The 26,738-nt window shown below is 40.5% G+C and overlaps 1 protein-coding gene across 5 annotated transcripts in view; it reads right to left on the bottom strand.

Moving 5' to 3' along the window:
- RALYL (RALY RNA binding protein like) overlaps nt 1-26,738 on the bottom strand; it is an 897,462-nt gene that overhangs the window by 106,271 nt on the left and 764,453 nt on the right. For 4 of the 5 annotated variants that reach the window (XM_073679514.1, XM_073679512.1, XM_073679513.1 and 1 more), the window contains one exon: nt 13,779-13,826. The exons of the other annotated variant lie outside the window; for it this stretch is intronic. In XM_073679514.1, the coding sequence (XP_073535615.1) occupies nt 13,779-13,826 (48 nt within the window). The remainder of the gene's footprint in view (nt 1-13,778; nt 13,827-26,738) is intronic. 5 annotated transcript variants of the gene reach the window in all.

Raw genomic sequence — 26,738 nt, 5'->3', positions numbered from 1 at the left:
CATTAGACAGTAGTCAGCCAATTGTTTGGCTGACAGCTATCTCTCCCTACTCCACCATACACAGGAACACTCACAAGAACCAAGCCTTCGTGTGTTCTCCATAAGAGGGCCACTTACAGAATCATCTGGCTTTTCTCCCTGTTGAACAAAAGGATCCAGAGACTGAATGTCAACTGCCCGATCCTTATATCCTCCAACAAAATCTGTCATGGGGACAGTAATGAGGCCACCATGCCAATTTGATGGTTAGCTAATCCCACCAAAATTGGTGAATTTTGTCTAATCATTATAGGGACCTTTAGATGTGTGGTTGTTCAGCAGTATATTGCACTTGTGCACCCTCCTCCATATACTGTAGCAGTGTGGCTTCTGATAAGTAGTGGCTGGAATATGGGGTCTAAATTTGTTCTTTTTTTCAGTAAGTACAGCCTCTTTCTGTAAGTTTTACATAAATTTGATCCCATATTCTAAAATGTGTTAGACACTAACTTGAGACTGCAGCATTGATTTGTCAGGTTCTATATTACTATATTATTCCCACTGTGAGGCAAAATATAAGAAAAAAAAAACCTTGTGGTGGGCGCAGGCAGGATGAGAAGGTGTAGAAAAACAGCGAACATTTATTATAAGATATCAATTCTTCACATGTAAAGCGTCACGGAATAAATGGTGCTATAATAATAAATAATAATAATGTGTTTCAAAAGTTGATATCTTTTAATAAATGTTTGTTGTTTTTCTACACCTTCTCATCCTTGTCTACATCGAGACAGTGCCCACCACAATGTTTTTTTTTCTTATTATTTGCCTCATAATTGTTTAATGAAGTGAAACAAACCAGATAAAGGACGCTCCCCTCGAGATAAAAAGGCAAAAGGATCCGATAAGTGCAAATTTAATTTATTTATTTATAATACTTCTGGAACTTCCCATGGAGGATATTTCCACAGTATACCAGGTTGGCTTCACCCACTGGAATCTACTATAGTGCAATTGGAATTGTGCCTATAGCACAACTTTGCCAGGTGAGAATATTTTCTACTATTCATTTTATAGTTTTAACTTACTACACTCAGAAAGTGCTCATATCTCTCCTTTTTCCACCAAGGAAAATCCACTATTAGTTTAATTGTTTTAATGACCTGTCCTGTCCACTTCAACGAATACTCACTAGTACTCATGAGAGTTGTGTCTCACCTGCACATCACCAGATTCCATCTACTCTTCCGTTTCTTATCACCAGGACTTCTCCATTGAGCGCTCCAAGTTTGTCTTCTAGTTCACATTATTCCCATTGGCATCATGTCTTCCATGTTCACAGATGCATTGTCAGATTTAATCAATCTACTATGTAACAAATCCTAACAGATCTTTATGGATTCCATCTTTTTACAAACCATCTAATTTTGGCCATTAGAGAACAATGAAAACATCATAGTACAGACCCAAATGCCAGTGCCAATCAATGGAGAATAAAATGTTCAAACACTTGCTTTTCTATAGACATGGGAGGATTAATTTGTCATGTTTTGAAATTCACAGCTAAATTGAATCAGATTCTGGAGAACAGAATTTAATCTCTAGATTGAAGATATAAATGAGTCTGACTTTTTTGAGTCGTGAGGTAATATAGAGTTTCATACGCTGACCCTTCATTAAAACTTTTTTTATTAGGTTGTTTCAGCTACAAAATGTAACCTCTAATGTTCAATTATGGAGCAGATGATTATTATTTTTTCACTTTGATATTTACTAATGTACCTTGCAATCTAGGTCTCATCACCATGTACACGTATTGCTGTTAATTTTAAATTGCATATGTACCCATGGTATCTCTCTCATCTTTCCTGTAGATTATACATTAATAAAGAATCTTTATTTTTTGAACATGACCTGTTTTGTCGTCCTTAATGACCTATGGTCATCCTCCTCTTGATCAATTTTGACATACTTTTGTGACGGCTTTGCCCTCTTATGTAATAGACACCATGGACCTGCTGACTAAACTTGAAGACATCACAGTAGACAATGGTACCACCTTAGCGTCAATCGATGTGGAATCTCTCTACAGCAGCATTCCACACATATCAGATCTTTTGGCTGTGGAACATTACTTTAATACAAGATGGACACATCTCATACCTCATAACAAATTCCTAATGAGACTCCTTGAGTTCATCCTTTGCCACAACTACTGTACTTTAATGGCAAGTACTACCATAAGCTCAGGGGCACTGCAGTGGGAAGCATATGTGCTCCCACTTATGCCAATCTGCTCCTGAGCTGGTAAAAGGATACTTTTGTCTTCAGGAATGAAGATGTGGTCTGGTAGATATAGGCAGATAGGCCCGGGTTGCCTGACGGGTGTACATTACCTCTTTCTCTGGTTTAGATTGTATCCTGGTTTTGTTGATGAATGCTGATTTTAATGTATAGCTAATCAAATTATTTTTTAGGGTAAGGTGAGGAGAATTAAATACAGCAGCCTTTTACTAAATTTAGGAAGGGAAAATCTGCTATCAGGAGTTTCTAGATTTCCCATCTGGGCAAAAGGCATAAGTATGCCTAAAATCAGCTGGTAGGAGAAGTGCATAAGTCCTAGAGCCAGGATTCTCTGATTATGCAGAATTTAATTGGCCATCCTAACGACATATGACATTACAATTAACTAGTTGTACCTTAGCTGTCTTAAGTTAGGTGTACGTGAGTCCTAGTGAAGCTGTCATTTAGGATAAATAGCGACTTCCTGGCTGCAGATCACAAGGTTAAATATCGTTGTATGGCCTCTAAAGTACTATGACTGCAAAAAAAGGCAAATTGTTTGAGCTAATTTTCTTGCTTGTTTTGGATCATAATGTGACCCCAATCACTGGCATTATGATGCAATGAATCAGAGACATCCTGCGATCTTCGCATCGTGACCCAAGAATGAAAATTGTCTCTTAATATATTATTGAGTTTCATTGTTTCATAATTAAATATGAATGATTAAACTCTGTCGTGGTCCTTAGAAATTGGACATAAATTTATTTTAATAGCACAGGAAAAAATCTGTAAGCAATTACATTTATCGTACGCAGTCATTTTGAAGCCTAAACCATACAATGACTAAAAAACTTGTCACAAGTAATGAGAAAGGAGAAAATGTACAATGGCATGTCGCTCTGAAAAAACTCAAGAATTACTGCACATAAATGAAAGCTAAATGACTCCTTATATCCATCTATGGTTTTGGTGTGGCGTTTTACATGGTTGTGTAAGAGTTTCATAATCCCACAACTTATATTTCTTGATAATTTACTTGCCATTGGACATGAGGAATTGCTCACTGCTCATTTACATGTGATGTTCACGTTGAGGAATTATTATTACTAATATCGATGCCAGACACTACTTCAAGTATGTTCAAGTCACCTTTTAGGTCTACCTATGAAGTAATCCGTCTTTTTCCTTATTTTACGGTCTACGAAAATAAAATTAAATATACTGCCCCCTAAGCCATTTAAAGGGGTTGTTCTTGTTATCTTCATTTTAGCGACCATGTAGGGAACACAATTTTGTGGCACTTACTAGAATATAAGTATTACCGGTTCTCCTCTCACACTATTTACTATGGCCTTCACAACTCTCCTGTCCATAATAAGGCTGCTGATAGATGAGCGTGTGACCAGATCAGTTCATCAACCTCCTCCAATAGAAAATCATCTTTCCCATGTGAGGTGTTTTTGAATTGGAGAAGGTTGCTGGACAGATCTGGTGACATTCTCCTCCGCCAGGAGTCATATTGTGGACATACTGCTGTACAAACAAGTACAGGAAGAAACTATGAAATAATTACATAATAGGGGAACAAAATTATGTTTCCAACACATTTGATAACATGTGGCCAACTCCTTCAACCTTTTTTATAGCGTAATTATAGGGTTCATTTACTAGATATATATTGCTCAAAGCCAAATCACACGATCCAACCTTAAAAATGTAAAACTCATATTCATAGCTTTTAAAGGGGTTGTTTAGGACTATTTTTTTTACTATGGGCCTAAAAACCATCAGGCAGGTAGTTACTACCAGAAGTAACTACCTGTTTGTTATACTAGGCGCTTGCTTAGAGCGGTCATCGACCACTCCTGCCGGCGATAAAGCTGCTCCATGTCAACGGAGCATCTCTTCCTCTTCCGGACTGCTCTGTTGATGAGGCGTGACTTCTGATATCATTCTGATTGACAGCCGACTTCCTGCAGTTAGGCAGCAGGGAGCCGGCTGTCAAACAACATGGCCTTGGCAGTCACACTCTGTCAACATAGAAGAGTGGAAGAGAAGTTGCAGCTCTGTCGATGTGATATCATGGGAAGTCACCAAATTGTGGAATGGTCTGTGACCTCTCTGTACTGGCCGAGTTCGGCAACTGCCTGCCTGTAATTTCTTAGATCCATAGTAAAAAATTAAATAGTCCTGGATAACCCATTTAAATATCGCTGCAAAAAATATTTAGCTTATATATTAGATGCCAATCCCGTGTTTTCCATTCATGGGGCTCTCAGTCCCTTAGTGTTTCTCCTGTTAGCTAGAGTGGCATACACATGTGACCATGACAATCAAATAGCGACATAGTCACAGCCAAGTGCTGCTGATCACTTCTTTGCTCTGAAATTCCAATAGTAATTGGCCAGGGACCCAGTAAAAAAGTGTTTTGGAGTGGCGGCCAGCATATAGGATACATGTATACAGTACATATTTCTGTTTTTTATGTTACATGTTGAGCCACTTGCATTGAAAACCACAACAGGAAAGCATCAAAAGTTAGTGCAATATAAAACAAGTGCGGAAGGAAACAGGCAGGTAGGAAAGCTGAAATAAAGGACATAATTGCCAGCAAATTTACTTAAATTAGTACATACAGTGAGTACGGAAAGTATTCAGACCCCTTTAAATTTTTCACTCTTTATTTCATTGCAGTCATTTGGTAAATTCTAAAAAGTTCATTCTTTTTCTCATTAAAGTACACTCTGCACTCCATCTTGACTGAAAAAAACAGAAATGTAGAAATTTTTTCAAATTTATTAAAAATGAAAAACTGAAAGATCACATGGTCACAAGTATTCAGACCCTTTGCTCAGACACTCATATTTAAGTCACATGCTGTCCATTTTCTTGTGATCCTCCTTGATATGGTTCTACTCCTTCATTGGAGTCCAGCTGTGTTTAATTAAACTGATAGGACTTGATTTGGAAAGGCACACACCTGTCTATATAAGACCTCACAGTGCATATCAGACCAAATGAGAATCATGAGCTCAAAGGAACTGTCCAAGGTGCTCAGAGACAGAATTGTGGCAAGGCACAGATCTGGACAAGGTTACAAAAGAATTTCTGCATTACTCAAGGTTCCTAAGAGCACAGTGGACTACATAATCCTTAAATGGAAGAAGTTTGGGACCAGCAGAAGGTCCAGGGTCAAGAAGGCCCGGAGCTTAAGAGTGTGGCTCCATAGCAAATGGATCCCAGGCAGGATGCAGACGGAGTGGTGTACGCCACCTGTCCTCGCCATGCTGATATATTTAGAGGGACTCCGGCTGCAAGAGGGGTACCGGCCCCCGACACCCGACCTTGCTACTCTACGTCCTGGACGGGAAAGCCTGGTTAGGCCCAGAGGATCCCACCAGGTATCGGACGGAGGGGAGCTGCCACCCGTACCCCTGTTCTGAGAGGAGCTCAGAGGGAGACCAGGCCTATTTGCACACACACGGACAGGAAAGGATTTGGTCTGTAGTTCAGGAACACTCTGGTGTAGGGTCCCGACTGAATGCTGGACTTACTCGGAGGTTGTCGATCCCCCGTCCCTGGTGACCACAGGACTCCGTGGGGAGCAGGGAGTCACCTTCCTTCTGCCATCTCTAAAGTGAGTAAAGCCTTGGAAGTTCACCCCTATGGCCTCCGGACTGTTTATTCTGCGCTACACCGCACGACACGGCGCCCGTCTCCCTCTACTACTACCCCCTCCATCCTGTCCCTCTGCCCTGAGGCCTTTCTCCACCTGTGGGGAGTAGTAATAACTTTGACCGCCATAACATCATGCCTCAGCGGACTGCAGCGGCGCTGGTGACCCTTCACCAGGCACCACAGGTGGCATAGTCATTAAATAAGCCACTCAACCCGGACAAGTCCACAACATCTTCCTTTTCATATGATGGCCCTGAGCACAGGTCGGGTCCGGGCCACGGCTGCACCCAATCTCTTCATCACAGGACCCGACGCCGAGTCCCCCTCAATCACCCAGGGTAAACTCAAAAGGGGCTCTTTCGAGAATGAGGACGTCACAGATGCAGTAGGGAGATGGGAGAAAGTTCCACAAAGTCAACTATCACTGCAGCCCTCCACCAGTTGGGCCTTTATGGCAGAGTGGCCCGACGGAAGGCTCTCCTCAGTACAAGATATATGAAAGCCCGCATAGAGTTTGCTCAAAATCACAGGAAGGACTCCCAGACTATGAGAAATAAGATTCTCTGATCTGATGAGATGAAGATAGAACTTTTTGGTGATAATTCTAAGAGGTATGTGTGGAGAAAACCAGGCACTGTTCATCAACTGCCCAATACAATCCCAACAGTGAAACATGGTGGTGGCAGCATCATGCTATGGGGGTGTTTTTCAGCTGCAGTGATAGGACGACTGGTTGCAATTGAAGGAAACATGAATGGGGCCAAGTACAGAGATATCCTGGATGCTCTGGACCTCAGACTTGGCCGAAGGTTCACATTCCAACAAGACAGTGACCCTAAGCACACAGCTAAAATAACAAAAATGTCGCTGCAGAACAACGCTGTGACCATTCTTGACTGGCCCAGCCAGAACCCTGACCTAAATCCAATTGAGCATCTCTGGAGAGACCTGAAAATGGCTGTCCACCAGCGTTCACCATCCAACCTGATGGAACTGGAGAGGATCTGCAAGGAAGAATGGCAGAGGATCCCCAAATCCTGGTGTAAAAAACTTGTTTCATCATTTCCAAGAAGACTCATGGCTGTACTAGCTCAAAAGGGTGCTTCTACGCAATACTGAGCAAAGGGTCTAAATACTTATGACCATGTGATGTTTCAGTTTTTCTTTTTTAATAAATTTGCAAAAATTTCTACATTTCTGTTTTTTTCAGTCAAGATGGGGTGCAGAGTGTACTTTAATGAGAAAAAAAATGAACTTTTTAGAACTTACCAAATGGCTGCAATGAAGCAAAGAGTGAAAAATTTAAAGGGGTCTGAATACTTTCCGTACCCACTGTAGTTGAGGGGAAAGCCAAGTAATGAGAGTAATGATAATAGGGCTCAAAAGACAAAAAATGCCTTCTCCTGATACCTTTTAATGGCTAACTGAAAGGTTGGTAACAAATTGCAAGCTTTCGAGACTACTCAAGCCTCTTCATCAGGCATAATATAACACGAAATCTGGAGAATCACATATTTATACACAACAAGACACAGAAGTAATGCAATAGATGAGACAAGTGACATGAAGCAGAACTATCATTATGTGAGGATAGACATTTGTGGCCGTAAATATTGGAGTAATATACTGCTCCAATATTTACGGCCACAAACGTTTATCCCTCTCCCATAATGATAGTTCTGCTTCACATTACTTGTCTCATCTATTGCATTATTTCTTGTTGTGTATAAATATGTGATTATTCAGATTTTGTGTTATATTAGCCTGATGAAGAGGCCTGACTAGTCTCAAAAGCTTTCAATTTTTTACCATCTTTTTAGGCATTAAAAGGTATCAACCACTGAGGACTCTCAAATCTAAATATTTTTCTATGTACTGGCTAATACGGTCAAATATATATATTCCTCCTGATCTTAGTTCTGACTGAGCTGTTAGCTCATCCATGCAGAATTTGCAAGTGATGTATTTGAAATTTGTGAGGTCGATGTGACCGAAACGTTTAGTTCTTCTATAGGCAGTTCATATATAAAATACATTGCATTATATTGCGTGCCGGATTAAGCTGTTTATATACGATATTTGTAAAGCCACAATCACTCTGACTCCTGATGAGTCCCTCTAACCCTTAGGGTATATACATATAACGTGTTTTTTTTTCAAGCGGGCGAACTCCCCAAAGTTTTTCAAGATGAATATGCTTCAGAAGATTTTTTTTTCCTCAAGTGTCTTTTTTAGCATTTGTTTGGTTGTATTCTGAGTGCTTTTTTGATTTTTTTGACCACCAGCATTTTTGTTTTGTATTTATCCAGCCTTTTTGGGGTCTTTTTTATTAGTTTTTTTCTGGTAATTTTTTTTTTAACTCCATTCAACAACGAAGAAATTGTTAACGGTTGAGATTGCTTAGTGATTACTTAAGAACATCTTCTCTGAAATCATCTCATAAACAGACTGGTTTCTAATCTACAATGATTAACAGAATTATCACAAAATACATCAGATGTGAAAAGCAATAATCACTCACATCACCACAATTACCAGCACATTATGGAACAGTAATTGCTTTCTATAATTGGGAGAAACAATCCGTATACTGAAAATAGTTAATTGCTGATGTTGGTCTCTTATAATGAACAGTGGAATGGCTTCCCATGTATGTGCCTATTTGGACACAAACATCTTTACAAACTGAACTAAACTGAAATTACTAATCGATGATCTAAACAGATTCTGAACCCAATCCTGTTGTATCCTTCTATATTTAGGTCGCAGAAAAATATTAATTATTCGAGATAATAGATTGTGAATTGTATGATGTAAAAAAACTATGTGCCATTACCATTATGTAAATCACAGAGTCACATCGGCTTGAAGGCTGTAATACCTAGACCGATCAATCATAACATTAAAATCAATGAGATGATGTGAATAGCATGTATTATCTTGTGGCATTTGTCTAGGGGTGGTTGTACTTTGCTATAAAACAACAAACCATGCTGTTCTCACCTTCACGTTACCCGGGTCTCTGCCGCTGCTCTCGGTGCCCGGCATTGGCTGCAGCGTTGACGTCTTTGGCAGCATGGTAGCCAATCAATGAGCTCAGCGCCTCTGAAGGGGGCGTTTCACCTACACTGGCAGAGCAGCTGAGCTCAATGATAGGCTGCCGTGCTGTGGACATGACGTCAGCGCCCCAGCCAATGCCATTGGCCGAGACTCACTGGTGGACCAGGGTAAGGTGAGTAAATTGTGGTTTGTTGTTTTGTAATAAACTGCATCCGGGATTAAAACTGAAGTTTTAAAAAGTTTTTGAAGTTAAAAGTAAAAGAAAAATGGGCAAGTTTAAGAATCTGTGTGATTATTGCCTGAACTAAACAGTGATGGCTGGATGGCTGGGTCTGAGCGTCTCCAAACAGCAGGTCCTTTGGGATGTTCCTGGTGTGCAGGGGTTAGTACCAACCAACAGTCGTCCAAGGGAGGATCATAATATGTAATAGGAGCAGGGTTATGGCCCCCGGGCATCATTGATGCATATGGGGTGTGAAGGCAAGTTTCAGTTGCCACGCCGTCTTCCTTTGCTAACAGTTATGAAAGAACGGCTCGTTCTAAAGAGCTCACTGATAGCAGTGTGATGCTGTAATAGGAGTCACAGTTGTAACAACTGTGTGCAGTTTGTGTAGTTCACAAGTTTATGGAACAGTTAGGTCTGAAGAAATTTCCTAATCAACAGTGAGTGGTACTCTTAAAATGTGGAAGTGTTATGACCCACAACAACTAAGACATGAAGTGGAGACTATGTAAAGTTAGAGAAGCAAATTCACTAAGTGCTGAGATGCATAAAAGTCACCAACGCTCTGCTGACTCCAAAACCACCAAGTCCAAATCTCCTCTGGTGTCAACATAAACACAAAAACTGCAGCGGGATACACAATATAATGGCGTGGTGTAAAGGACATCCACACAGGACCTTGGAGCAGTCTGATGGGTGATCCTGGTTTTTGAAAATATGAGGAGAAAATTACTTACCTAACTAGATTGTGCCAACTGTAAAGTTTGGTGGTGACGGGATAATGCTATGGGGGTCTGTTTCAGGGGTCGGCCCAGGCCCTTTAGTTCCAGTGAAGGGAACTCTAAATGCTTAAGAATACCAAGACATTTTGGACAATTATAGCTTTATAGCTTCCAACTTTGTGGGAACAATTTGGGAAGGACTCTTTTCTGTGCCAGCATGACTGTGCCCAGGGCACAAAGGAAAGTTCATAAAAGCACGGTTGGGAGAGTTTGTTTTGGAAGTACTTGACTGGCCACACAGAACCCTGACCTTAACCCCATTGAAAAGTTTTGGTGTAAACTAAAATGGAGATTGCAAGCCAGACCCCCTTGTCCAACATCAGTGTCTGACCTCACATTTTGGATGAATGTGCAAAAATTCCCACAGACACTCCACAAAATCTTGTAGAACGCCTTCCCAGAAGAGTGGAAATTGTTTTACTTGTAAAGGGGGACCTGTGGTAGGCCACTGGGGAGGCGCCAGATGTTGCAGAAGGGCTAGCTGGGGTGTGTATCCTCACAAGCAGCAGATAATGATGTCAGGTTAGCTGAAGTCGGTCGCTGGACCCCTCAATGCTTCCCTCGTGTCCACAACAATCTCAAAAGCGGGAGGTGGCACTTGTGGATGGTATAGGACCCCCCGGGGGCACTCCTGTAGCGGTGGTGTCTGGGTGCAGGTTTTGAAGTGCCCGTGATGTTTGTGCAATCTCAAGCGGCCAGACATGCAGGTGAACTTGTAAACGTAACAATTTTACTGAAGGAGGTAACAGTGTACAGTCTCTCTTACAGGCAAAGTTCACAGTATATTGTGCATATGAAAGTAATGGTTTTCTCCTCATGAGACAAGCATTGTTATGGCCTCTCAGGGAAGCTGGAGAAGAGTATTTGCTAGTACAGGAGATGCTATGCACAGTCCAAGAAATATTAAACTGATGGACAGGGATGGATTAAGAGTAGCCAGGGCAACGGGCAGTTTAGAAGGCGCGGGCCCCCCTCCCACACACACCTGATGTATCATGTGACATGTCACATGAACACCTGTGATAAATCATGTGATAGTTCACGTGAAACTAACTTGGCACAATATTAATATATTAATTATAATATTTTTTTTACATTAATTGCACGACTTAATATTGAGCACAATTAAGTATGCTGACATCCCCTGTATACAGTATGAGACCCTACATAAAATATGAGCTTCCACAATCCTCCTCTACACAGCGGGAGGCTGCACAGTGCCATCTATACACAGCGGGAGGCCGCACGTAGCCATCTATACACAGCGGGATGCCACAAGTAGCTACCTATACACAGCAGAAGGCCACACGTAGCCATCTACACACAGAGGGAGGCCGCACATAGCCATCTATACACAGCAGGAGGCCGCACGTAGCCATCTATACACAGCAGAAGGCCGCACGTAGCCATCTACACACAGCGGGAGGCCGCACGTAGCCATCTATACACAGCGGAAGGCCGCACGTAGCCATCTATACACATCAGAAGGCCGCATGTAGCCATCTACACACAGCGGGGGGCCGCACGTAGCCATCTATACACAGCAGGAGGCCGCACATAGCCATCTATACACAGCGGGAGGCTGCATGTAGCCATCTATACACAGCAGGAGGCCGCACGGTGCCATCTATACACAGCGGAAGGCCGCACGTAGCCATCTATACACAGCGGGAGGCCGCACGTAGCAATCTATACACAGCAGGAGGCCGCACGGTGCCATCTATACACAGCGGAAGGCCACACGGGGCCCCCCCAGAGACAGCGGGAGGCCGCACACAGTCACGCACACACACAACATATACAGACATATACATACACGCATAGACACATTTGAGACACAAAAATACATATAAACAGACATCACACAATGATATCTGCCTGCACACACACTCAATCACACACTCAATCACTCACACTCACTCACAATCCCTCTGCTCGGCTCCCGTCGTCCAGCTCCTCTCCGATGCAGCAGTGCCGGCCGGGCACACACTGCGTGACATCACACTAGCAGACACGGCCGCGCACAGAGCCGTGTCTCCTAGCTGTGATGGGGCCCCGGACCGCTCCACCAGCAGCTGCGCACGGCCGCTGCTTTTTCTTCGGCCAGGCCAGCACTGTACCTGTTAACTTCCCTGTGTGCTGTCCCGGCAGAAGAAGAAGCAGCGGCCGTGCGGAACTGCTGGGGGAGCGGTCCAGGGCCCCCGCCTCTGCCTGCCAGTATGTGCCGCATTAGTGCCGGCGCCGCACATATTATAATGAGGCCAATCTGGCCAGGGGCCCCCCGGAGCCCCGGGCCCCATTTGGTAGCCCAGATTGCCCTCATTATAATCCGCCTATGCTGATGGAGGGACCTTCACAGATTGGCTCTCTGTGGAAAACACACTAAAGTGTGGATGTACTCACTGTTTTTATCCTACCATTCCCTCTCGCAGGGGGTAGATTTAAACAAAGTCGGTGGTGTAGCAGCCACGTGGATCTGGTCCTGGCTACAAGCGATCAGGATAACCAGAGAGCAGGAGAGTCCATGTACAGCATTATCTCTCCTGACTGGAAGACACTTCACTCTTTTTGTGAAGGAGATTATGTGAGGAAAAATGTCCCCTTAGCGTAGACTGGCATTGAAAACTCTTCTCTGAGAGAATAAAGTCTCTCCTACCTTAGGCAGCAGGAGCCGTCTACAACTGGTCTGTACCAGAGATTAGTCAGAGTCCTGAGCTGGGAGGCCACTGCGAGCAGTTGCTATGGTAGCTTGTTGTGTGGAGATTAATCATTACTTCATATACACACATTGGCCAGCAGATGGCAGGAAAGTACAATTTACAATGCAATGTATTATATCCCCTAACTCAGCACACACAATGGAACAAATCTACTACCACACTACAACTGTCTCATTTAGCAGTAGTAGAACGGGTACCGGGATGCCACATGACCACTTCCGTATTAATGCCTATAAATACAGGCGGAAATGTCATAATCCTTCTATAGGTGTAAAGTGTAGGTCTCTCAATACTTTTTCCCTTACAGTGTACCATAGTACCTCCTTTATGGTCATAGCAGCCACTATACTTGACCTAGAGCTATGACTTCTTCTCCTAAAGTACATGTACATCCACCTCTGCCCTGCTCAGCTCTAGAAGCTATATTAGCCATTTAGGAGTTTGTGAGGCACAAACTAGCTAATAGTTCTGGTCCAGACTCTAGAACCACTATTTGATTTGTCAATAAGCATTGTACTGAAAACAAATCTGGTGAAACATAAAGCCAGCAAAAGAACAGTTTGGTGTCTATCTATTAAGATTTCCTTTCCTAGTCCACAGGCTTAAGTCCCTCAAACACATTAGACTAATGTTGGCCGTACCCGCCGATATCGATGGGTCCAGCTGACACTTTAATGTGGATGTACCGCCCAACTATCCAATTTTGGACTGCTGATCACTTTGCTCTCACAGAGAATTCACTAGTAGAGATGCCTGTAGATGGCTTTCTCAAAGAAAACAAGAGTGGTCCACCTAACATGAATGAGATGGCTATCAGACGAACAATTGGCCAAAACATCGAAGCCCTCAAATGTGAATGAGCACCTTTAGGTCTACCTTTAGATTGCAATCTACTACTTGACCACCATGGGATGTAAATAGAGAGTGGTCAGTTGTCTACATTAATGAGGAAGGATACTTCTGGGGGCTAAAGTAGTTAGATATTAATCCGAAATGTATTTACATGGTGCAGATATATTTGTTCTTAAAAGTAATAAAAACCGCACATACCGATTGTAGAAATCCTCCCGGTAGTAATCGTAATCAAACTCATAAGTGCTGTGAAAAGAAAACAAAGAACAATAATGATCTGGTGCCTAAAATAATTACATCCTTGATGTCTGTTGAATGAACATTGCAAGTTAGCTCCCTACTGAAAGGCATCATTTACAGCCTATTTTCTGGAAGTGCACATAAGATTAGTTAAGTATGGTAATTTTTCAGCTGTCTACAATGTTACATCAAACTACTTTACCATTACGACTAAAGAACACCATCTAATGATATACCTTTCAGGCAGCATAGAACAATTTATAGAGGAGAACAATTTATTTGCATATTGCATCGTTAGAATGATGAATATTAATAGTGTTTATGTGTTACTCTTAGATGCATAAGTTGAATGATTCACCCTGTAGTCTTATTTTCACACACAGGTATGAATATTAACATGCAAAATGCAAGTTCTGAAAAACTCGGAAAAAAATAGCGGTTGACATTTTATACCTCTTCAGGTATCATTCTTATTATTATGATTATTTTTGTTACGCTTTATTTATTTAGCCCCAGTGTACAGTAAAGCCAATAGTAATAATTAATAATATAACCCCCCCAAAAAAGAGCATACACTTATACGAACACGGAGCAAACATGTATCATACAAACATGCATAAGACAAAGGATAGGATAGTCCTGCCCAGATGAGCTTACAATCTATAAGGTACGTAACCTACAAGGTTGATTTTAATGGGATTTTAAAAATTTGATTAATTACGCCAGAGTTTCTCATTCTTTTTCTACTGGGACATCACCAGCTAGACCATGATGACTCTTGGTCAGTGGTGGAAAACATTTTTTTCTTCCAAGGGCCATTTGTACATTTACAGTAATGATTTCTTATTCTTTCACATATTTGTCATACTTAAATGTTTCAGATCACAAAACAAATTTAAATATTAGACAAAGATAACAAAAGTAAACACAAAATTCAGTTTTTAAATGAAAGTCTTTATTATTAAGGGAAAAAAAATCAAAACCTTCAGGGCCCTGTATGAAAAAGTGATAGCCCCGCCCCAATAAAACATAAATTAACAGTGGTTTATCAGATCTTTGGAAGCTGAGTTCAATTTCCCTAGCCACACACAGGCCTGATTACTGCCACACCTGTTCTCAATCAAGAAGTCACTTAAATAGGACCTGCCTGACAAAGTGAAGTAGACCAAAAGTTCTTCAAAAGCTAGACATCATGCTGTGATCCAAAGAAATTCACAAACAAATGAGAAACAAAGTAATTGAGATCTATCAGTCTGGAAAAGGTTATAAAGCCATTTCTAAAATTCCAAAATTACCCTAAGAGCGCAGCGACGACTCATCCAAGAAGTCACAACATTCAAAGAACTGCAGGCCTCACTTGCCTCAGTTAAGGTCAATGTTCATGACCCCACCATGAGAAAGAGACTGAGCAAAAATGGCATGCATGGCAGAGTTCCAAGACGAAAACCACTGCTGAGTGCAAAAAGAACATAAAGGCTCTTCTCAGTTTTGCCAGAAAATATCTTGATGATCGGCAAGACTTTTGGGAGAATACTCTGTGGACTGACAAGAAAAAAGTTTTTGGAAGGTGTATGTCCCATTACATCTGGCGTAAAAGTAACACAGCAATACAGAAAAGGAACATCATACTAACAGTGAAATATGGTGGTGGTAGTGTGATGGTCTCAGACTGTTTTGCTACTTCAGGACCTGGAAGACTTGCTGTGGTAAATGGAACCATGAATTCTGCTGTCTACCAAAAAATCCTGAAGGAGAATGTCCGGCCATCTATTCATGACCTCAAGCTGAAGCGCTTTTGGGCTATGCAGCAGGACAATGATCCAAAACCCACCAGCAAGTCCACCTCTAAATGGCTTAAGAAAAACAAATTAAGACTTTATAGTGGCCTAGTCAAAGTCCTGACCTTAATCCAATTGAGATGCTGTGGCATGACTTTAAAAAGGCGATTCATGCTAGGAAACCCTCCAATGTGGCAAAATTACAACAATTTTGCAAAGATGAGTGGGCCAAACTTCCTCAAGAGCATTGTAAAAGAGTCATTGCCAGTTATCGCAAACACTTGATTGCATTTGTTGCTGCTAAGGGTAACCAAGCCAGGTTTAGGGGGCAATCACTTTTTCACACAGGGCCCTGTAGGTTTGGATTTTTTTTTCCTTTAATAATAAAGACCTTCATTTAAAAACTGCATTTTGTGTTTACTTGTGTTATCTTTGTCTAATATTTAAATTTGTTTTGTGATCTGAAACATTTAAGTGTGACAAACATGCAAAAGAATAAGAAATCAGGAAGGGGGCAAACACTTTTTCATACCACTGTATATCATCCTTCGGGGGCCGTACAAAATTATCAACTTGGAAAATGATCCTGTTATATTTGGTCAAATATTTAATTAACACTCCTAATGTGTTGGAGAGGCTTCTCTTTGGTGCGGCTGTGATATAAAGTGGTATGGATCATGTTACTCGTAACTGCTTTTCCAGGTTTCCCTCGGCCTGGTGCGCAGGCGACTCTTTGCAATGATAAGTTTTTTAAAGTACTCGCAGCAGTAAGTTGTACCTAACACAGATGTGTATTACACTACAGGTCTCCTCGCAGTGGGAAATTCATCACTGCTCACGTTACATTTATAGAACTCAAGCAGTGGGGGGTTTACAATATACATAATATAGGAGACACTGAGAATGCTGTATACAAATCACATAGGAAACACAGAGAGAGCTGTTTAGACCTCACATAGGAGACACAGAGACTGGTGTAAATATACCATATAGGAGACACCGAGACTGTAGTATATACATCACAGAGGAGAATAAACAAAAAAGCAGCCTCACCGTGTCCTATTTATATGACTCAGTCCGTCTTACAATGTGCTGGGTCTCCAACCAGTAGCCGTGACTTACGGTTTCACATAAGAAAATAATTTTGGTGAGTCCCAAAAATAATTAAAATCCTCAATTTATTACAAAATAATTAAAAGATCATACCGATTTGGAACACATCTCAACGCGTTTCTGGCAAAAAAACCCTTATTCACTGAGATGAGATGCGTTGAGATGTATTCCCAACCTGTATGATCTTTTAATTATTTTGTAATAAACTGAGGATTTTAATTATTTTTGGCATTCACCAAAATTATTTTCTTATCACAGATCAGAGATAATGAGACTGCTGTATATACATCATATAGAAAACACATGAGACTGCTCTATATACATCATATAGGAGATACCAAGACTGCTGTTCTTGCATCACAAAAAAGACACTGAGACTGCAGTATATATCAGACACCAAGACTGCCATACACATCATGTATGAGACACCAGGGTTGGAGTATATACATCGCATAGTATACACTGGGGCTGGAGTATATAAGTCAGACACTGTAGGAGATACCGAGACTGCTGTGACATCACATAGTAAACACTGGGGCTGGAGTATATACATCACAAAGGATACATTGGGGCTGAAGTATATACATCACAGGAGACATGAGGCTTTGGTATATACATCACAGGAAGAGACACAGGGGCTGCAGTATATACATCACAGGAAGAGACATGGGGGCTGTGGTATATATATCACAAGAGGAGGCACAAAGGCTTCAGTATATACATCACAGGAGAAGACAAGGGGTCCTTTTCAGTAAGACGGTAGCACATCGCGCAATAACTGCGCCCACAAAGTAAATCTTGACGCTGTCACTGGCCAGGACATAATCGTTCATTGCACGCTGTGCAGCATTCAGTAGTGAACACTGCATGCACGTTCTCACAGAGCAAGAAGAAATTAAAGGGTCAGCAATCATCAAAACCCAGCTGCCAGCCTGAGCACTGGGGTCCCTGGAATCTGTTTTGGGCCCGGAGAAAAGTTCATTGCGGACTGTAAACAGCCAGAGGGACAGAGGTTCCCTACCCCTGTTCTTGGTCGTCATCTGTGATCCATGCTAAATTTAAATGTGTATCTCAATTTATCTTTCATTTGTGTTGAGAACCCATTAGAACATTAACCCAGAGCCATAACTAAAGTCAGTGGGCTCTAGGTATCATTTTGCATCTGGGCTTACACTATCACAAGGATGTTGGAATGTTCGCCCTTCTCAAAATGATTAATACTACACCTATAAGTAACATAGTCATAAAGTTAATAAAAAACAAATATCACCACACTATTACTAAAGAAAATCCAGGTTTCCGACACCAATAAAACCAATAATGTCACAATACCAGCACATATTATACAGTAGTGACTAAAAGGGAATCTGTGAGCAGGTTTTTGCAACCTCATCTGAGAGCAGTGTAATGTAGGCAAAAAGACCCTAAATCCAACGATATATCACTTAGTTTAATGTGTGCAGCAGTTGTGACACAATCAGAGTTCTTAGATTTAGTATGAAGCAGAGCTGAGAAAGCTGCCCCCACCAAAACCACAGCTAACCCCACCCACACCAGACTCTCTATATGTACATTTTCTATTGACAGTGAGCTGCTAATCAGAGGAAGGAGTGGAGTTGGACTAGTACTTGCTGTGCCAGCTAGTCACAGCAATGAAAATGTCCTAAGGATAAAACCTTCATTGTAAGTAAGCAACAGCACACAGCCTGATAAATGACATCACTGAAATCTGTGTTTTAACTTGTACTAAATGCTGTACTCAGATTAAATAGCAAAAAACGGCTGACAGATTCCCTTTAATAATACTACCATACTGCTACTGAATAAAAACTACTATACAAAGAACAATATTACGACCAGAGACCACAGAGATATAATGTTCCAATATTGAAATTGCAACACCAAGAAGGAAAAGTTGTGGAATTATGAAAATTACAGCATTGCTATCGTTGTTAATGATATGCAAATAATAAAAATGAAAACAAATTTTCAAAACACATCTGTTTATTTAGTACCGAGTAAGAGCTCTAAAAGCAGAAATTCCCACATTTACACTCCTTTATAAGTTATCAACAAGGTCATTATTAGTTTGCTGAAGAATATTTTGCCTTGCTGAGTGCACTTGGCCACACAAATCATCAAGATCCACGGCTGGCAGATCCCTTTGCAATTACCGACCAATGATGACCCAGAGGTACTCAAAGGGAAGCAAATCCGAAGATACTACAAGCCATGGTAGCACATTTAGGCCATACATGCTGCTCACATTAGGACAAGCAACATGTGGTCTAGCATTGTTGTGTTGAAAAACTGCTCCTCGGACACTCAAGAGAAATGGCCGTAGCACTGGTTCAGTCAAATCAATATAACGCTGAGTTGCAGAATACCCAAAATGAAGACTATAGGGGACAGAGACACCAGCGCTGATTAGGCGCAGGGTTCACATAACATAACAATGTCATGTGAGCCCTGGGAATGTGAGTGCCGACACCGCTGGAATAGCGCCGACACAGAAGGTGAATATAGGTGTTTTTATCTTAATGGGGCCAAGCATTAGGAATGAAAAGTTGTTTTGTTTTTGGTACTTCCTAGTATTTGGCATTAACAAAACTTTATTGATATACTTATGTGCAGTAGTGATGCGCGAACAAGCTTGGATAAGGTGTTATCCAAGCTTGCTCGGGTGCTAACCGAGTATCTATGGCGTGCTCGAAAAATAGGTTGTTAGGCAATCCCTGCATGTGTTGCAGCCGCGGCGACTCAAACCTATTTTTTGAGAACGCCGAAGATACTCTGTTAGCACCCAACCACGTTCGCGCATCACTAATGTGCAGATTACATGCGTTTTTCATGCATTTCCGCTGCGAAACGGACTTAAAACACATGTGCATATTTTTCCGCCTCTAATGTAAGTCTATGGGAAAAATTTGCAGATAAAACTCAGCGTACCCGCAAGAAGAAAGGTTGACGTGTTGCAGATTTGAAACATGAACCACAGGTCAGTTTGAGCACAGTGGTCGTGAAATTTCTATCAATCCCATCCACTTTGCTGGAACCGTAAGATAAAACTCAGGAAAAACTCAATGTGAGAACATAACCTTAAAGACTCTGTCTTTAAGTGATTTCAAATGGGTGGCTGGGTTTTATGACAAGTCAATCAAAAGTGTCTCATTGGTTTATGTTTAGGAGTAAAAGCTACAACTGTTTTGTGGTGGTCAGAAATGCACAGTAATTTATCCATTTGGTCACCTCTGGGGACTCATGATTAACAGTGCAGAAAGTTCTGAATTTCTATTATAATACATCAGTCCATTTATTGATAATATAAAACTTCACAAAATTATTCATTATAAGATTCTCACAAAATTATTCATTACATGATTTAATCAGGGACATGTTCCAGTTTGAAACATAAAATTGTGACAGTATTGACATTGGAAATTGTTGACTTATGAAAAAGAAAATGTTTGCAGTACATTGAATGGCCAAACCATCAAATACATTAGCATGAAATAGAAATTTGCTTTCATCTTATCATAAAATCAGTTTTCACAGGAAAATGTTGATCTGAAAAAACAAAACAACTGAGGCTGATAAATGTTCAAATCTCCATACATAAGCCTTGGCGTCTCGTATGCTAATGGTGAGCTCAGTACAAGTCCAAGTATACATTTTTTTTTTCTATTTTTTAAAACTTAAAGAAGAATATTTTACTAGGCTTATGTTGCCCTATCTGAGGGTCGGATATAGTAGGGATAGATACACTGAATCCAGAGTCATTGATTTCCATGATGTATCTTTCATAATTTTACTATATATCAGCTGCTTCAGAAGCTTAAAAGGCTTATTCAGTGTTAGTAATGTGCAAATTGCCTCTTCAGAGAGGAAGACGGCTTGAACTCTAGTGCCACCTATTGTAAGTAGTGATATTAAAGTCAATATCGACCCTTGCAACATGACTAAGGATAAAGGCCAAACCAAAATTTCAATTTGTAGACACATGTTTCAGGGTGTTGCCCCTTTTCAGGGCAAAGCATAAGATCTGATTTGGCTGTATGAGAGGCCTCTGACAAGGTTTCTCCTTGTGGTGAGTGACATGCCTGACATGCCAGTGTAAGGAGACTTATAGGCCATGAAATATGTTAGTAAAACATAGCTACTTTACCATTGGTTATGGCACTATATATTGAAAAAAATGTAGCCGTGTTTTTCTAACCCTGGACAGTGAGTTGAAGCCAGATGTTGTATAGCAGGTTTGTCAGTTTTGACATTTCTGGTTATTCTAGACTTTTAAACTCTTACATTCGGGATGCTTACAGAAAAAGGACAGTCCTACTTGACTATTGGAAGAGTTGATCTGTCAAAAACTTCCATAAATCAGCAATTCTGGAAGGTTCCTTGTGACCCTGTGTCTCAGTAAGCTAAGGCTAAGGCTCTGAGAGTCAGTACAGTTGACCATGAGTGGACAGAGAATGGACACAAAGGGGTGATGACTATAAAAGAGGCATTTCCGAGTCTGAAATTTTCCTCCTAATATCAACCTTCAGAAGCCAGCAACATACCATATACACTGCACAGGCCTTTCAGGTGCATCAATCTCTGGTTTAGCAAGATACCCAACTCCTTATCAACATATAATAATTTTCACTTGGGTTTAGGAGACAGATTATAAGATAAATTGAGGTAATTTTGAAGAACCCATTTTTTTAAACTTTTCTATGATAAACATCTTTCTCAGTTTTATATTAACTGACTTTTTCCATTCTCCTTATTGTTTTAGCTGTTTTATTCTGATTCTTGATTATACTTTTATACTTTTAATTTGCCATGTATCTGTAAAGCATTTAGGATGGGAATTGGAAAATGGTCTCATAGAGGTAAGACTGTGGTGATGGAGGGAAGAGTGACGGAAACCTTGATCAGAACACCAACATATTGACTCATGGAGAGCAAATTTCTCTGATAAGAGAACACAGATCAGAAGGTGAACTTTGGACATTTCTCTATTTAATTTGAAAAAATTAACTCATTCAGAAAATTGATGGCAGCAACAAATCACAAAAAGTTTGGATAGGGTCATGTTGTGTAGCATCCCCTCTTTTATTTTATAACAGTCTGTAAACATCTGGGAAGTGAGGAGACCATTTGCTGGAGTTTTGGGAGAGGAAAGTTGCCCTCACTGATCATCAGTCCTTGGTCCTGTTAGCTGGATTTTTTATTTCATAGTGTGCTAAATGTTTTCTATTGGTAAAAGGTCTGGATTGCAGGTGGTGGCTTCATCACTCGAATTCTTCTTCTGTGGAGCCATGCTTTTGTGATGGATGAAGTATGTGGTTTAGCATTATCTTGCTAAATTATGCAAGGCCTTCCGTGAAACAGACGTCAGCATTGATAGTGCCTTCAAGAAGTGTAAGTTGCCCATACGATAGGCAACCCCATGCCAACAGAGATGCAGGCTTCTGAACTGTTTGCTGATAACAAGCTGGATGGTCCCTTTCCTATTTAGTCCATAGGACACGATGTCCATAGTTTTCATAAAGAATTTCACGTTTTGATTTATCTGACCAGAGAGCAGTTTTTCATTTTGCCTTAGTCGTTTTTAAATCTCGAAAAAAACCTACATGTCTACATGAGTTTTGCATGGACACACTGTCTGTGGAAAAACACAAACATGTGAATAGCACCAATGGGTAAGTGTTGTATCCTTGAAAAACACAGATAGAATGCGTATGAGCAGCAGGCATCTGATTGAGGCTTAAACGTGAGTTTTTAATGTTCTGAGGACAAGAAAGTTATATCCTCAGTATCGTCATTTTATCATCATAACTAAGTGTAGAGAGAAGATTCCAAGACCTGGATTGTTGCTTATTACAATAATTATCAAATAAACATACCTGTATTCAGGAAAATGAATTACAACCAAGGTATTAAATGACTATAATTATGTGTGCCCAGTGGGATAATACATGATTAAATTGCCTCTGCTTTAATGTGAGAACAGAGGAGGGCAGAACTGCTATCAATGGAAGCTTAACATAAAGCTACAGCAACAGATGAAAGGTAACACATAGCTGTAATTAACCTGCAAATCAAGCTGTGGGCATGCATTTCATTTCTATGTATGCTCATGGATATGATTCATGTCTAGTCAGGCTTCTGGGTTTTATTCTCTTACTTTATCAAATTTTCATTTCACCCCGTTCACCTTTTGTGATGTTATGCTTTTTTAATTGATTTAAATGGATTAAACAACTATTGTACAAAAACAAATTCAGTTTTACAGAGTTTTTCACATCTATGTTGAAGGCCAAAACCGCCATCCACATGGACGTTCACAGAAATGCCTATGTAACTGATATTAGCTCACCCAGTTAAGATTATTGTGCCGTAAAATATGCAACAAAATACACATTACACATGCAGACCACATTACACATGCAGACCACATTACACATGCAGACCACATTACACATGCAGACTTGTCACTGATTTGTCACAGAATTGTTTCAGTTTTTTGATACTTTTTTGCAGTGTGTTGAACATAGCCTTACGGCTCTACCCCTATAATAATGTTTGGAAAAAGAAGGATTGGGGCAAATTCTAATTTCTTTGCTCTTCAGGACCTAACTAGTGAGACTGCTGTTGGGTCTAAGTGGGGAAGTCAGGAGGGAGAGCTGATCAGATCCCAGTTACAAAAGGTGTATAGACACTAGAGATGAGCGAAACTACACAAATTTCCTGAGCTTCTGGGTTTCCCGCGCATTTGATTCGCCGGCCTGTGATGATGTCATCTGTGCGGTACACAGGTGACATCTTGTAGACCAGCTAATCATAGGCCTGGGATCTTGAAGGGTAAGGAAATTCACATAGCTCCTATCCACAGCCAGAGATCACTGAGCTGAAGCGTGAAATGGGGTTGTGCGAAACAATCTGCTTATCTCTAATGGGCACCTAAAGTCTTAGCATGAAAGGAAGCTAAAATGATATGGGCATAACCATTTCCCGATTCACATCTCAGAAACCTGTAGGCACAAATTGTTAAACATCTCTGATTCCATCATCAAGTAGGCCACATCTTTCAAGGTTGTTTAGCTTATAAAAGAATAAAAACAACTGAAACTCTAGTGGCACTATGGCTGGAGTGGTCACATACTGGCTACTTGTATCAGTAGGTGTAGTGGTCATGTGCTGTACTTTATGAGCAACCGGAAACGTTGCTCAGTGACTTTTCCTACTTGGTTCCTAGTAGCATGGCATATGACTACCTTTTTTTATATAATATTTGAAGATGTTTTTATCTTTTTCAGGTTGAATAACCCATTTATGTATAGTTTTATAGAACACAAAACCTAAAAGTGAATGATAAAAGTTATCAGAAGATAATCGTATTCCCATTGATTTTCAGTCTGCAGTATTTTTATATATTCCTGAAACAGATAGGCCCCAATTCACCAAGATCGGCACTGTTCATTCCGGTCTTGCAGAGGAGGCGTGGTAGAGTCAGATGCACCTGATTCATTAAGAGGCTCTAGACTGGAGTTAGATTTGTGGCATAAAGCATGCTGGAGCTCTTTATGAATTAGTTAAGTAGACCTCACCAAACCTCGGATTGTCCATTTTGGCGGAGCTGGTCGAAACTGGGCTGAAAACACCAAAATTCGAAAGATTGCGCAGGATCAAAGCGATTCATGCCAAATTTTATGTGTAAAATCTTTGATAAATTGAGGCCTCTATCTTATTGAAATCCTGCAGAAAACACAAGGGTCCATCTTCTACATCTCTTCTATATTGGGGCTTAACTAAGGGGGCAGGGATTAATAGTTTTCTATATAGTGTTCTATTGCGGACAGGGCAAAGAGTGGCTCCTTCCTCAATCAGTTTTCCTACACAGCCAGTCACAAGATATCTTGGGATACACAGAGAAGATTTCTTTATATATTTTTCAGTTTTAATAGCAATAATAGTGCTCAAATACAATTTTATTTTTTTTGTGTATTGTTTCTTTAAATTGCCCCTTTAAAGTATCTGTCTGCTCTTACAAAATAAAGTAGGGCCTTGCAGAGTGCTTCTTACTTCGACTTCCCTGTAAGAGTCTCATTAACATACTAATGTGGCCAACCAGAGTCAGGATACTAGCAGTAGCAGAAGAAACAAGAAAGGCAAATAGAGGCAACAAGATCCAGGCCATAGAGCATGGTCGTCCTCAGCCAGCGCTGGGTGGGGATGGGTTAGAAAGAAAAATATTGTCAAGAGATTTCCAAGTCCTTCCCTGTTGGCAAGCTCCAGGAATTAATTTCTCACCCCATATACATACATTAGAAATAGAACACATTATAGACTTCAATAGGAAACCCTCCAGGCTGCTTGTGGGTTGACAATATGAAAGATATTTTCTCTAACTCGGATGGCAGGAAAAAATATTTGATATGTCGGTAATTTTTTTGATTTTGTAGAAATTTGTACAGGTTACTATGACTGTAATTATCATTATTTTACAGTTCACAGTGAATGTAGCTGATGTTTTCATATCAGAATTATGAGCCGCAGACATGTATCACTTAAAATCGCAATGATTTAATATGGGATTCCAATGAGTCCATAAAAATTGTTGGCTTGTCATGATTTTGGGGTACGCTGTCCTGAAAAATTAAAAAATCAAGTTGGCAACCCTGGTCTAAACCACACAGTGTAGTAGGATAGATAATTGATTAAGTCATCTTAAAGGAAATCTGTCAGCAGATTTTTGCTATGTAATCTGAAGACAGCAGGATATAGAGGCTGAGACATAGAATTCATGGAAATGTCATGTGGCAAAGTGTGTGCTGTTGTTTACTAACTGGGAAAGATTTATCACTAAGAGATTAACATTGCCAGAATAGTCCGTCAACTAAGCACCCCACTGTCCATGGACTTTGTACACAGAAAGCCTGGTGTGGGCGGGGTTAGCTTTCTCAGCTCTGCTTCATGCTAAATCTAAAAGCTCTGATTGTGTCAGAAGGGCTGAACCTAGTAATCTAAGTGATACGTCATTGGATTTAGCTTCTCTTTGCCTACATCAGGCTGCTCTCAAATAAGGTAGCAAAAAACCTGCTGACAGATTCCCTTAAAAATTCAGCTTCTCCTTGTGTGTTTAAAAGGCTAGGGTCACAAGCCCATTTTCTCCACATCCGAGAATAAAGTTTCTCCATCTTCTTCATTTAGTCAGTTTGTGAAAATTGGACCACACTCCATGGACCCATAAACATGAAAGGGAGAGTGTCATCCGATTATCAGAGGCAAATCGTACATTCTGCGATTTTGTCCTCGGATCGGACATGTGCACAGTCCCATAGAATAACATGAACGTGTGCTATCTGTCAAAACGATGGATAGCAGTCATCCGAGTTATGCAGTCGTCTACACGAGCCCTTAGAAATAGATATCAATTAATAATACTTGATTTGACTTTTTGTTTAATTGTAAAAATTATAAACCAAAAAGTTATAGGAAGTGAAATGAGTTTGAGGAGACATGTTGCAGCTTAATTAAAGCTCACCACATAGGGGTTAGACTGAGAAAAGTCAGATAGTACAAGTAGATGGCTACTTCATTCCCTTTTCAGATATGGAGTTGACCTTTAAAGTAGATTTATGAAGCTGTCAGCCGCAGTTATAAATTTGAGGAGTTTATAGATGTGTGCCAGACTTTTTCTTTTTTATTGTACTACATTTTTTTTACTGCTTGGATATTGAACTCAGACACTAGACATAATTTTTTTTTACCATCTTCACAATGACAACGCATCACCATATTTCAATTTATCAAAAGTGTCAAATAACCATCTGACTACCACTCATGTAAATGTAAATCTAGTAAATCAATGTTGTACAATGAACCAGCTTCATGCAAACGATTCACCCCCCATATATCAATAACCAATTAATAGCATGCTCTTGGGATCTCGCCTATGGCATATGGTATACAGTCCTCCAATTCTAGAGAAGACAAAAGAAATCTCTCTTCAGATGACTTTGCTGACAGGCACCCA

Source organism: Phyllobates terribilis, unplaced genomic scaffold, assembly GCF_046119375.1.
Source record: "Phyllobates terribilis strain yellow unplaced genomic scaffold, ASM4611937v1 Scaffold_4__5_contigs__length_816908805, whole genome shotgun sequence".
NCBI classification, from domain to species: Eukaryota; Metazoa; Chordata; class Amphibia; order Anura; family Dendrobatidae; genus Phyllobates; species Phyllobates terribilis.
Note: the sequence above shows the minus strand (reverse complement) of the source record. Positions and strands in the feature narration are given on the sequence as shown.